Raw genomic sequence first — 12686 nt, forward strand, 5'->3', positions numbered from 1 at the left:
ATATCCCCTATGGCCCGGCTCCGTGGTCCCTTCACCCCCACTCCCCCCTTACAGGGGGAGCGGGGGAAGGGTTCGGAGCACTACGGGCGCCGCCGGGGAGCCCAGGGTGCGGGACGCTCTTCCCGCACCCCAACCGGAGCCCCGCTTTGCGGTTGCGGGGCTCCTAACCCCCGGGATGGATCGGGCGCTTCGGAGCCGAAGCAGCCCCGACCTCCCGCTATGGCGTCGCCAGCCGGAAGTCAGAAGTGTGAATTTTAAAGGATAGCTGTGCTTTGGTTCAGATACTGTTTTGGGAAGTGCAAATCAGGTAGGTAAAGGTAAAGGTAAAGGACCCCTGACAGTTAAGTCCAGTTGCAAATGACTCTGGGGTTGCGGTGCTCATCTCGCTTTACCGGCCGAGGGAGCAGTTTGTCCGCAATTTTTCTGGGTCATGTGGCCAGCATGACTAAGCCGCTTCTGGCGAAACCAGAGCAGCGCACGGAAACACCATTACCTTCCCGCCAGGGCGGTACCTATTTATCTACTTGCACTTTTGATGTGCTTTCGAACTGCTAGGTTGGCAGGAGCTGGGACCGAGCAACGGGAGCTCACCCCGTCGCGGGGATTCGAACCGCTGACCTTCCGATTGGCAAGCCCTAGGCTCAGAGGTTCAGACCACAGTGCCACCCGTGTCCCTCAAATCAGGTAGACGTCCCTTTAAATGCAAACTGAACTGAATTACTCCCCTATTCCTGTTTTTGAGCCCAGTCCTGGGCAAAATTGGCTGTTGCCGTGCTCCCTGACAATGTCAGGGAGAGCATGCTTATCCCTCCTCCAACTATCACCGAATGAATGGTGAACATCACAAGTCTCTCCTTCCCTCCCTCCCACCCACATGCCTCCCTTCCTTGTTGTTTTGTGGTGCTTAATTTCCAATCTGAGCGCTGGGTTTGGAGGCAGGAAAGAAACCTTCCATTTCACTGCAGCCAGAAGTAGGGGGTGCATCCAATGCTAGTCCTACCAAGAGCATTAATGAACCCAAGTCAAGTAATGTCCATTAATTTAAATGGGTCTACTCTGAGTAGGACTCACATCGGAGGCAACCCCAAAACTCCTTATTGAGGGGTTGCGGTGAGGAGGTTAGGAAAGCTTTCTGGCACTGCAACGGAACCAACTCGATATCAGGCAAGTCCCTGGTTCATTGTCATGAGTTACTTCCAGTGGGAAGAATCCTGAATTTCCCCTGGAATACAAGACATTCTGTACTGTCCACAATACCTTGCTTTTCTTCTTAAGATTCACAGAGCTTCTCGTTTTCTCCGCAGTTCCGACTTCACTTTTAATGGCTTGGTCCTCTGTCACCAAAGTTCCTTTTATTCCTCCGTCCTGTGTTTTAGGCTGTGGAGCATAATTTCCTATCAGGGAAACCGCAAACAGGACTTTCCTCAAGAACATTTGCCTCTTTAAAACCCTCCAGAACTTTAGCATTTGGTTTACGTTCACAGGCATAAGGTCCTTCAAATTTATACAGGTTACACAATCCACATTTTCTGGCAGCGGAATTTGGACTACCTCAGCTGGACTGGTGCGTGTATATTGGATTCGATTTGTGCTCCATCCACACCGTATGCATTTAAAACAGTTTCATACCACTTTAAACATTTGTGGCTTCCCCTGGAAGAATCCTGTGAACTGTTGTTTGCCAAAGGTGCTGAAAGTTGGTTAGTAGACAGCCGAAAGGCACTGTTCCTGGCAACCCCGAGATCACTGATGCATACCCTCCAACATTCCTCATAAAAATAGGGACATTATTTTCTAAAGAATAGACTGTCCCCGTTTTCATGTGGCATGTTGGCTGGCCTCCTTCAGAGTAAGGGCGGGATGCAAACTGAATAAATTATAATGATGATAATAGATATGTCTGTCCACATGGTATTGTTCTATGGGGGGGTATTGTTGCGGCTAACAGCGACAAAAAACATTTGAGCTTTGTTTCAAAAGCAGGCACTTGGGACACCATCCAAAAATTGTTTTTGGAATTGCTCTCAAATCTTGGCCAAAGCTGCCCGAGAATTCATTTAGAACTGGTCTTCATTTGGGCCTAGTCCGCTCAGAGGAGCCTGCAAGGGCGAAGTGACTAGCAGACGAAATCCACCTGAGCAGGAGTCTCTCAGCTCACTTTGCCTTTCCCTCCCTCAGGCCAAATTCTCTGTCAACAACTCTAGATACGCCTGAAAGGCTGCTTTGCTTGAATAAGTCCCGTTTTCTATAGCCGCCTCAGCACCCATGGCGGAACAACCTATCATTGTTCTAGTTTAGGCTGAGATGGTTGCATCTGGGACAGTTCCCTGATCCGAACTCTACTTAGCTGAGTGGTTGGTTGTCACCTCGAAATTGTGTGTGTGGCTGCAATGCAATATGCACAAAGTACACTCCCATGCCTTGGACACAGGTGGAAAGGGGCTACCCATTTTCCCCACTGGCCTGTTGAGGGGTAATTACAATAGCTCCACCAGATCCCATTTTGACTGCTCCCAACTCTTCTATTCTGACTCAGGTCTTGACCCGGGCGCCTCATGATCCAAGACTAGAATCCAGCCAGTTGCCAACTGCTGGATGATTCACTTGACCCTTCCCGCTTCTGGCCTTTAGTTTAGCATCAGGGTAATTTAGTTTATGCGTGGGTAGGGGTGTGTCAATACTCACCCCACCCACTCACTTGCCAGACCATATCAAACTTGCACCATATCCCACTATGGAAGAAGGCAGCAATTTCTGGCCCAACCTGCCGCCATCACAATCTGCACTGTTCCTTTTTCACTGCATCAGTTGTTGCATTACCCTCTTCACGGTTTGCTATTTAATGTAATTAAATTGCATATGATTCTACGCAATTTATGTCCATCTCAATGTGAAGGAAACGCCAACACGGTGTAAACCAAAATCATTAGGTTTCATTTGTGGACTTAAGAGCAACCATGTGAGCAAATACTGGTTGGGTTCACTCAACTGATTTGTGTTCCTGGCTACAGATGAATATGCAAATTGCTTCAATTTCTACTTCCTCTTTCATTTTTGTTGGAATTCTCCCACATCCCTTATTCCCACCAGGCCTCAGCTTATATGCGATTTTCAAAACACCTGCTCAGGTGAGTGGAGCTGGGGCAACCTACCCAGGGACTGTTTAAGAACTCAGATTCCTCTTTGGACACTGAAGAGAAAACTGCAAGCAGCCCAGAAGAACATTGTTATTGGGGGTGCCTAAAAATTCTGCAAATAAAATATAAGGACTCTCCACAATATGAGCTCCTGTGACTCTAGGCAGTATATAATGGTCTCTTGCAAGCTTTCTCTCTTTCCCAGGTTTGCAAAGCCACATCTTGGGCCATCTGCCTATCTCAGCTTCTTAGCTCCAGCAACTGACCTCTGAGATTTTGGGATGCTAATCCGTATGTTGTTGGACTTCAACTCCCATGAGCCCCAACCAGCACAACCAGGAATTATGGGAGATGTAGTCCAGCAACATCAAAGGGCCCACAGGTTAGCCACCACAATCTATGCAGTGCCATCGATTATGTGATGCTTTATTAAGGAAACAGAAGCAAAAATGATTGTCCTTGCCATCAGGAGCTTACACTCTGAATTTTGATTAAAGGTGGGTAGCCGTGTTGGTCTGCCATAGTCGAAACAAAATAGGAAATTCTTTCCAGTAGCACCTTAGAGACCCAACTGAGTTTGTTCTTGGTATGAGCTTTCGTGTGCATGCACACTTCTTCAGATGAAGTTGGCATGCACATGAAAGCTGAAGAATGTGCATGCACCGAAAGCTGAAGAAGTGGTGCATGCACACGAAAGCTCATACCAAGAACAAACTCAGTTGGTCTCTAAGGTGCCTACTGGAAAGAATTTCCTATTTGTTTCTGAATTTTGATGTTTGGGAATACAGAACAAGGGGCACAAGCAGAACGAATGAGGCAATTTACAGCCCTTGGTAGCTTAAAGTTGAAATGCCCTCCCTTAAGTTCCTGAAAATATTTCATTTAATTACATTTTACTAAGGAGGGAAGTCCATGAAGAATTTACGGTGCAGTATTAGCAGGGCAAAGCATTGGAGTCATCACTTCGTTATCTACCCAACAGTGCACTCTGATTTAAGTTGTCAGCAGCATGGTATAGTTGAGAAACGTTTTCTTCTTTTCGTCTTCTTTACACCAAATCAAAGCTCAGATGCTTTGACTGTTTTCCATCTCAAGTTTTGCTGGTCTATGACCGAAATAAATTTTTATTTATTATATTCCATCTCCAAGTAAAGAATGCATACCATTTTCTATCCTGCTTTGATCGGCAGCTTTGTGGTTTATTCCTGCCTCTTCCTATTAGAAGTTGGCTCTGAGGCAAAGCAGGGTGCTGTATACAATTCTTTTCAAACATCAAAACCATGCAACTTACCGTTTGCCATTTCCAACCCCCTAAAAGCAATTGACAAAGATGAGTTACGAGTCCACTAAACTGCCTGCACGCCTGGCCCACCTGCTTCCCTTGATCATTCCTAGGATTTATCTGCCCTCCTTTTCCTGCATCGGCTGAGTGAAGCTGTCGGTGCTTTGTATCGTTCACCAAAATAGGGATTGCAACTGATGGTTGCATAAACTGAGAAGGCGATCGTGGTACATGGCTTATGTTGCTTCACAGGTGCAGGGAGTGACCCGCTGGCCTGTGTCTGTACCATGGCTATATTTAGCAAGGTATATGAGGCACGGTGACATATCAAAAGGGCATTTCAGAGAGGCTGTGGGCTGGAGCGGGAATTCCAAAAGTTAATTCTATTTTCCCATTTTTGTTAAAAGCCACACTTCCTGCTTTTCTCTGTTACTTGCTAAATGCAATAAATGGAAATGGAAAATATCATCGGAAGGGCACTCACCCACCCAGCAAGGCATTCCCTTCCACACTTCTTGGAATTCCCTTTCTTTTAAAGTCATACATTGGTAATAATTGTGTTGCTGAAAGAAGCAACTGCAACCGCTGCCGTTCCAACTACCAAGGAGGGTTTATTTAGTCGGGTCCACCTCTCAAGAGCTTCAACAGTTGCACAGACTCTGCCCAAACTCTCACTAGCCTACAGAAAACATTCAGCTTTCTTAACCAACCAGTAGCTTTATTCATAGCTGACTATAGAAGTCACTCAGCTAACAGCTCTTGAAGGATACAACTACGCTGAAAGTCATGAAAGGAGAAACAAGCACAGCAGACTGTAGTGTCAGAGCAATAATGGCAACTCTCCAATGTCCCTAAGAGCTGGATGATGGGTTGTTGTTTTAAAGCCTAGTGCATGTTCCTTAACAGTGTGAGGTTTCTAAGCAGAGGTTGGATGGCCATCTGTCACGGATGCTTTAGCTGAGATTCCTGCATTGCAGGGGGTTGGACTAGATGACTCTTGAGGTCCCTCCTAACTCTACAATTCTATGATTCTAGATACATTATGATGTACGTCTTCAATGCCAACCTCACTGTCCCTCTAGTGGCCAATGGTTTGTTCCAAAATTTAAGAAACAAATATTTTGTTGCAATGCATTTATTAGAAGGTATCATTCTGTCTGCCTGCCCCCCCCGCCCCTCCCCAAAATTAATCTCCGCAAGATGTGTATGTCTTGGAATTCAAGAGAAAAGGTGCGGCTACATAGGGAATGGAACTTTAAAACACTTTAACAGAAATAAATAATATTACTACAACGTGGTAGTCAGTGACTTATTCCTACAGATGTTTGCATTAAATAGCAAAAGATGTTCAGCAATCATTTAAAAAAATGAATGAACAAACAAACAACAATGAAGGTTATGTGTTAATATTCTCCTGGCAATGCTACACAATGTCTTCACTCCACCTCTCAACTCAAAAATTTAGAAAAATCTTATACTGTATTTTTTTTTTAAAAAAAGATCATATGTGGTGTTTTTAAAGCATTAAGAAACTTATTTGGAATGTTATATTTACTAGTCTCCATATTTTCAGGGTGAACATTTTCCACAGAACATCTGTAGTGCTCCAAGAATTTATACCACATCAGAAATAGCCACTATTACAGACACCTTTTTAGGTCACTGCATGCGTCCCAATCGATTAAAAGTATGTGCTTTTCAATACATAAAAAGTAAAATAAATGAGAGGTTACATGGGGAAAGAAAATTCACTGCAAGGCAAATATACCTGCAGTTTAGGTTTACATATATACATATCATTATACACACAACACAGAGAAATAAGCATTTCAAGGCCACATTCTGGTTTGGTTTGGTTTGGGTTTTTTAAAAGGCACCCGTTATAGTGTTATTTCACTTTCAGCATAAATATCGACATTACTATATTTAAACAGTAGCAAATCAACATACACTTACAAATATTTTTACACAGTAATAAACACGATACAAAAATAACCAACAAAATTCAAACGTTTGGGTTACTTCAGAAATGCTTAAAAGTTGCTAACAGATGGACACATTGGCCCCAATCCAAGGAAGTTGTGTGTGTTAGGTTCCAATTCATTTCAGTAGGATTCAGTGCAACCAACTTTCTTTGGATTGAAGCTTTTGCCGTCACAAACACTTCATTCATGTTTTGGAAATTGAGAAGCCAATTCCCCAACAAAATCAGTGTTTTATTTAAGATTGTTTTTTTTAAAAAAAAAGTCTAAACATGACAGTTTCTCTTTATCAACCACCCACTCTTCAAGGACCAACAGAAATGGTAACGCAGTATCTTGATTTTTGTTCCTTGGCGAAGAGTGGCTCACTGCCTTACACCCAATATTGTTAAGGCAGATCTGATCTGTGCGCATTCGAGTTCCTTTCACACACCGCAGATTGGAAGTGTTTCGAATTAATCAAGCTTCAAGACATTGTATCTTCCTCCATCATCACTTATTATTACTATTATTATTGGAGCCCATTTTCTTACTCGGCATTTTGAACACAGCCCACTAAATCAGCCTCAGGTGCAGGTCTTGCTAAAATTAACAGGACTTGCACAAGAGAAGAGAATCTGGACCCAAAGGTCCTTTGCCAAATGGATCTTTAGAGCAGTGCCACCCATGAAGGCTTCCCCATTCACTTCAGCGGCGGTGGCTGAAGAAGCATGCAAAGCTTCCCTCCCTTCCACTGAAGTGAATGGAAGGCTCCCTAGCATGGACTGCAGAATATGTGAGCACTACTCATTCATCTCAATAAATCTTGTGTCCTTTAAGCATTTCATAACAAAACTCTGAAAGAACACACACAGAGAGAGCACTTAGCAAACTTCACAGTGGAGTGGATCTTCTTCAAAAAGAAATAGTTTTAAAGCGCAGATTAAAAGTTATTCATAATAGAGTTTAAGTTTTAAAAACAAAGAGTTGATGAGGTCACTGTTAAAGAGGCACTTCAACTTCTACTTGTTTGCGTTGACGCTAATAAAAATGAATATAAAAAAATTATTTGCTTTTAAAAAAATATCACATACAAATCTGAAGACCTGTAGTTTTAAGACCGTTTTTCAACATTAAAACTGGAGACAAGAGAAAGCCACTTCACATCTCAATCTCAATCACATTTACTTCAGAGTAAATCCAGTTGCTTCAGTGTGACCTACCTCCAAAGTAAAAGTGTTTAGGATTGAAGTCAAACAGTTATTAAGAGAATGTGGCTGCTTTAATTTTAAACAAGATTGTTATGCTAATAATTAATAGTGGAAAAAATGAAGCCAAATTTCAAAAGCTGAATGCTTCTGGCAAAACAAAAAAACAAACAAAAAACAAACTAATTCCCTAATTCTATGCTGGTAACACTGATGTACCTAAAGTTGGAATTCATTTTCAAATTAGTTAGTGCAGAAAAGGTTTAGCAGCTTTCAAGGTTACATGTCCATATGATAGGCTTTCTAGCTTTTTCTTGTTTGGAAGAAGAAAAAACAACAACCGTGGTTAAAATTTGGTTCCGATTTGCAGGAATAAAACGTAAGTGCTATTGACTACTTAAATAGCTAGTAAATGGCCAATCCTGCAAAAGAAACATTCATTATGGCAAGAAAAGGCATCTTTACAAGAACTAGGCCACGCTGGTTTCCCTGCATGTGTGATTCAGAAGATCCCAAACTCTTGGAATGTGCTGTTCGTTATGAGAAAGTCGCTGCTAGGACAATTCCAAGGATTAGAAGGATTACGGCTACACAAATTATTATGAACACCAATTTCTGCAAAGAGAGGAAAACTGTGATTAGCTTACCCCCATATTATTATTATTGTTTTTTAATAAATGCAAAGATGCAAGAATTTACAATATTCACCCCCAAACTTTAGCATAATTACCTGACAGCAAGCAATTTCAGTGGTAATCACATGTAGTAAAAACTAAAGTCAAGGGACATTCTGAATTCAAATATGTAATAAAATAACCAGAAACTAGAGCAGGGGTCAGCAACCTTTTTCAGCCGTGGGCCGGTCCACCGTCCCTCAGACCATGTGGTGGGCTGGACTATATTTTTTTTTTGGGGGGGGGAAATGAACGAATTCCTATGCCCCACAAATAACCCAGAGATGCATTTTAAATAAAAGCACACATTCTACTCATGTAAACACACCAGGCAGGCCCAACAAATAACCCAGAGATGTATTTCAAATAAAAGGACACAGTCTACTCATGTAAAAACACGCTGATTCCCAGACTGTCCGTGGGCCGGATTGAGAAGGCGATAGGGCCGCATCCGGCACACGGGCCTTAGGTTGCCTACCCCTGAACTAGAGCATTGTGATGTTGGTGTAGGAACAACAAACATTTGGAGTTACACAGAACCATGTTTAACAGAATGGAACAGTGCATCGTTTTTTGTGGTTTCTTCTTTTGTGTGGTAGCATCAGAGTTTCAGGTACTTAATAGAGCAACAGAAGTAACAGAGATGTGGGGCTGGGGTGGGGCAACAGAAGAAAAGGGGACAAAGCACATATTCACAGGGATCAAATATGCAGCAGTATATTTGCTTTGTTGCTGCTGTGAGAACCAGGGGCTAAAATGGTAAGGCTGTACCGAAGCCTTTGTGGGGAATGGGAATAGCTTATGTTTTGCACTCACAAGATCCCAGGTTCAATCTCTGACTTTTCAAGTTACAAGGATCGGGTATCAGCTGCCTGAAAGGACCCGAGACCCTGGAAGTGTTAAAGTAGGTAGCACTGAGCAGCCTGATCTGGTGGAAGGGGGCTTCCTGCAGAGGAGATTGGTTTTGAGACAGGACGTGCCACATAATTCTCAACTACTGCCTAGCGAGGATCCTTACAAAAGGAAAATAACAGCTTCACCCATGTTATCAAATATACAATACATGCAGACCAAGAGAGGCCCAGTTAGCAATTTACTGTACGGATCCAAATTCTCTCTCCAGTCCATCACTTTCTCTACACCTTGATGAAATCTGTGTGAGCCCCCAAGCTTGTGTGTTTCTACACCAATACAAAACAGATCTATTCCCAGCGGGTATCACTCCACCCAAAATCTGTTGGAACTGATGCTGCTAAATATATTTAGCAGCTAGCCACTAGGTGTCTCAGTTCTCACTATGCACATGACTTCTGCTCTCAAACACATTTAAGGGTTGACGTAGCTGTTGAGTGTAACCCACCAGCTTGGCGGGTGTGTTAAATCACCGCACTTATCACCGATGAACAAAGGTTAGCATGCACGGCAAGTTAGTTGATTAGTACTTACTGCACAACAGCAGAGCGAGGCTGCATGCTGAGGTTATCGAAGCATCACTTAATCCCGACCGACAAGCCAATTATTAAAGCAAGTACAGCAAGCAGCACCAGCACTATAATGAGTATTATCCACTTTTTCTGCCAAATGAAAGTAAGGCAATTGTTTCAATTTTGCAAAATGGTGTTAAAAGCTTCGTTTCAGAAATGTCAAGTACCATTCTACCACCCAGCCTGAAAAAGTCAGTATGCTGTAATACTGGATCTGCTTTGGGTTGTTTTTTTTTTTTTTACTGGAACCTCCAAGGCCATGCCCTAGAGCAGGGGGAGAAACCTCCAACTCATGGGTCAAATATGGCCCAACATGGGTTTAAATTTAAATCCATGAGACAGCTTTTCACCAAACCACGTCTGCAAGCCCCACACTCAACATCAGGTGTGACATCAGATGTGGGGCAGGTACAGACGTGATTGCCAATACATAACCAGGAGCCCCAAAGCGCTCTTCTGATTGTGCACTGGGCAAGGGAACACAAGCCCGGCCCACCTGTCAAATTTGGCCCACAAGGCTGGGGTGCGGCCTGCAGAACCAAAAGGGTTTTCCACGCCTGCAGTAGTTAGGTGCAATATAGTGGCTGGGGTAGAGCCAGATGGAAAATCCTGGCCACAGGAGGAAGAGTCAATTACCCACAGAACCTTGGAAGCCATACATTGGGAAGGGCTGTAAATTCAATTGCAGAGCAACTGCTTTGCATGTAGAGGGTCCAATGTTCAACCCTGGCATCTTCAGGCAGGGCTGAAAGTGACCCTTCTCTAAAACCTTGTAGAACCGCTGACTTGGCACAAGGCAGCTTCCTATGTTCTTATGAACTACGTATCGAACTACAAATTTACATTTGATTTACTACAGATCAGAAATGCCAAGTCTAATTGAGAAAGAAAACAAAAAAGTAATTATTATGGTTGCTATGGCTAACAATGGGGTGTCAGGAAGCCTTGTCAATCTATTGCAAATAACCAACCATCAATCAGCAATCCGGTGCTAGAAACAAGGGAGGCCAAGGGTGTGTGTGTGTGGTGGGGGTAGTGTAAGGGGATCTTATGGGCTCTCCGCAAAGAAAGGCTGAAACCCTCGTGGGTACATACAGGTGGAACTCGAAAAATTTGAATATCATGGAAAAGTTCATTTATGTAAGCAATTGTTTTCATTAGCTACTGGAGTTTAATATATGAGATAGACTCATGACATGCAAAGTGAGATATGTCAAGCCTTTGCTTGTTATAATTGTGATGATTATGGTGTACAGCTGATGAAAACCCCAAAGTTGAAATTGTTAATTTTGGGGTTCTCATTAGCTGTACGCCATAATCATCACAATTATAACAAATAAAGGCTTGACATATCTCGCTTTGCATGTCATGCGTCTATCTCATATATTAGTTTCACCTTTTAAGTTGAATTACTGAAAGAAATGAACTTTTCCATGATATTCTAATTTTTTGAGTTTCACCTGTATATACAGGAATTTATTATGTACAAAAGAAAACAACAGAGTCCGTGGTACACACGATTTGTCAGTCTGACTCAGATCCCGGGAGTGCCCCCTTCTGGGATTGCTTCCAACATAGTAATCTTGGGACAGCAAGTCTCCGCTTCTCTTCCCTGCGCTTGGCACTTCTGCGCATCTGTGGTGGAGGAGCTGTTACCTCCCCTTCCGTCCCAGAGCTGCTTAAGTGGCGCCCAGGCTCTTTAGGGCTGGACAGCCCTTGCACCACCTGGCTCTCCTCTTAGTGACGATCCCTCACTGCTCAGTTCTTGCTCGGGCTCTCCAGCACCTGACAGCCCTTGCGCCTCCCCACCCGGCTCTTTGCTGCTCCCTGGTGGTTCCCTGACGGGTAGGGACCTTTAATGACATTCATAAGCCCCATGCACTCTCTCCCAAGTTGAACCAAGTTGTACCACCACCAGAGCCGTCTCATGCATAGAGGCCGGTGGCGCGGCGCCCCCGTGAGCCCGCCGGCATACCGGGCTCCCCCCCCAACCCGCCCCCGCCCCCATGGGCAGGCAGGCACTCGCACGCCGGCGGGCGGGCGGGCTGTAAGACGCCCGCCCTCGCCTCCCGGAGCCCCAGCTGGAGCGCTGAAGCGACGCGGGGCTTTGCGCGGCCTTCCAGCACTCCAGCTGGGGCTCTGGGAGGCGAGGGCGACCGGCTTGCAGCCCGCCCCCCCGCCGGCTTGCAGCCCGCCCTCCCGCCGGTGCGCGAGCGCCCGTCCGTCCGCCCCTCATCCTCCGCCCGCCGGAGCGCGGGCGCCCGCTCCAACGCCACGCCTCTCATCCCCCGCTCGCCCACCCCCCCTCCCGAGGGGCGGCCAGCGCGGGAGGGAGGCGGGCGGAGAGGCGGCAGGCTGGGGGCGCCAGGGCGGCAGATCCCTCTAAGACGGGCCTGACCACCACCCATCTTCTAAAAACAGTAGCTGGGGGGGGGCATAAAAAATTCAGAGAGCTGACCTCCTTCTCTCATGCCCCTTTGTAATTCACTCCCCACACTTGACACAACAGGACAGGATACTTTACTAGGACTAAGTAACAGCCTCAGTCCAGTATACCTGAAGGAGCGTCTCCACCCCCATCATTCAGCCCGGACACTGAGATCCAGAGCCGAGGGCCTTCTGGTGGTTCCCTCACTGCGAGAAGCAAAGCTACAGAGAACCAGGCAGAGGGCCTTCTCGGTCGTGGCGCCCGCCCTGTGGAACGCCCTCCCATCACAGGTCAAGGAGATAAACAACTACCTGACATTCAGAAAATACCTGAAGGCAGCCCTTTTTAGGGAAGTTTTTAATGTGTGATATTTTTGTATCTGATTTTTGTTGGAAGCCACCCAGAGTGGCTGGGGAAATCCAGCCAGATGGGCGGGGTACAAATAATAAATATTATTATATTATTATTAAGGAGACTAGAGTTCACATAGCCCTGAAACTCACAGGTAGTCT

The 12686-nt window shown here is 45.0% G+C and overlaps 1 protein-coding gene across 3 annotated transcripts in view; it reads right to left on the reverse strand.

The window, feature by feature from the left end:
* Window positions 1-6912: 6912 nt before the first annotated feature.
* STX2 (syntaxin 2) overlaps window positions 6913-12686 on the reverse strand; it is a 33488-nt gene continuing 27714 nt past the window's right edge. For 2 of the 3 annotated variants that reach the window (XM_033174717.1, XM_033174716.1), the window contains 2 exons: window positions 9709-9836; window positions 6913-8203 (listed from right to left, as the gene is read on the reverse strand). In XM_033174717.1, the coding sequence (XP_033030608.1) occupies window positions 9753-9836 (84 nt within the window). In that variant the 3' untranslated portion in view covers window positions 6913-8203; window positions 9709-9752. The remainder of the gene's footprint in view (window positions 8204-9708; window positions 9837-12686) is intronic. The other variant, XM_033174715.1, reaches the window with a different exon arrangement.

The sequence above is a fragment of the Lacerta agilis genome, chromosome 17, assembly GCF_009819535.1.
Source record: "Lacerta agilis isolate rLacAgi1 chromosome 17, rLacAgi1.pri, whole genome shotgun sequence".
Classification (NCBI taxonomy): domain Eukaryota; kingdom Metazoa; phylum Chordata; class Lepidosauria; order Squamata; family Lacertidae; genus Lacerta; species Lacerta agilis.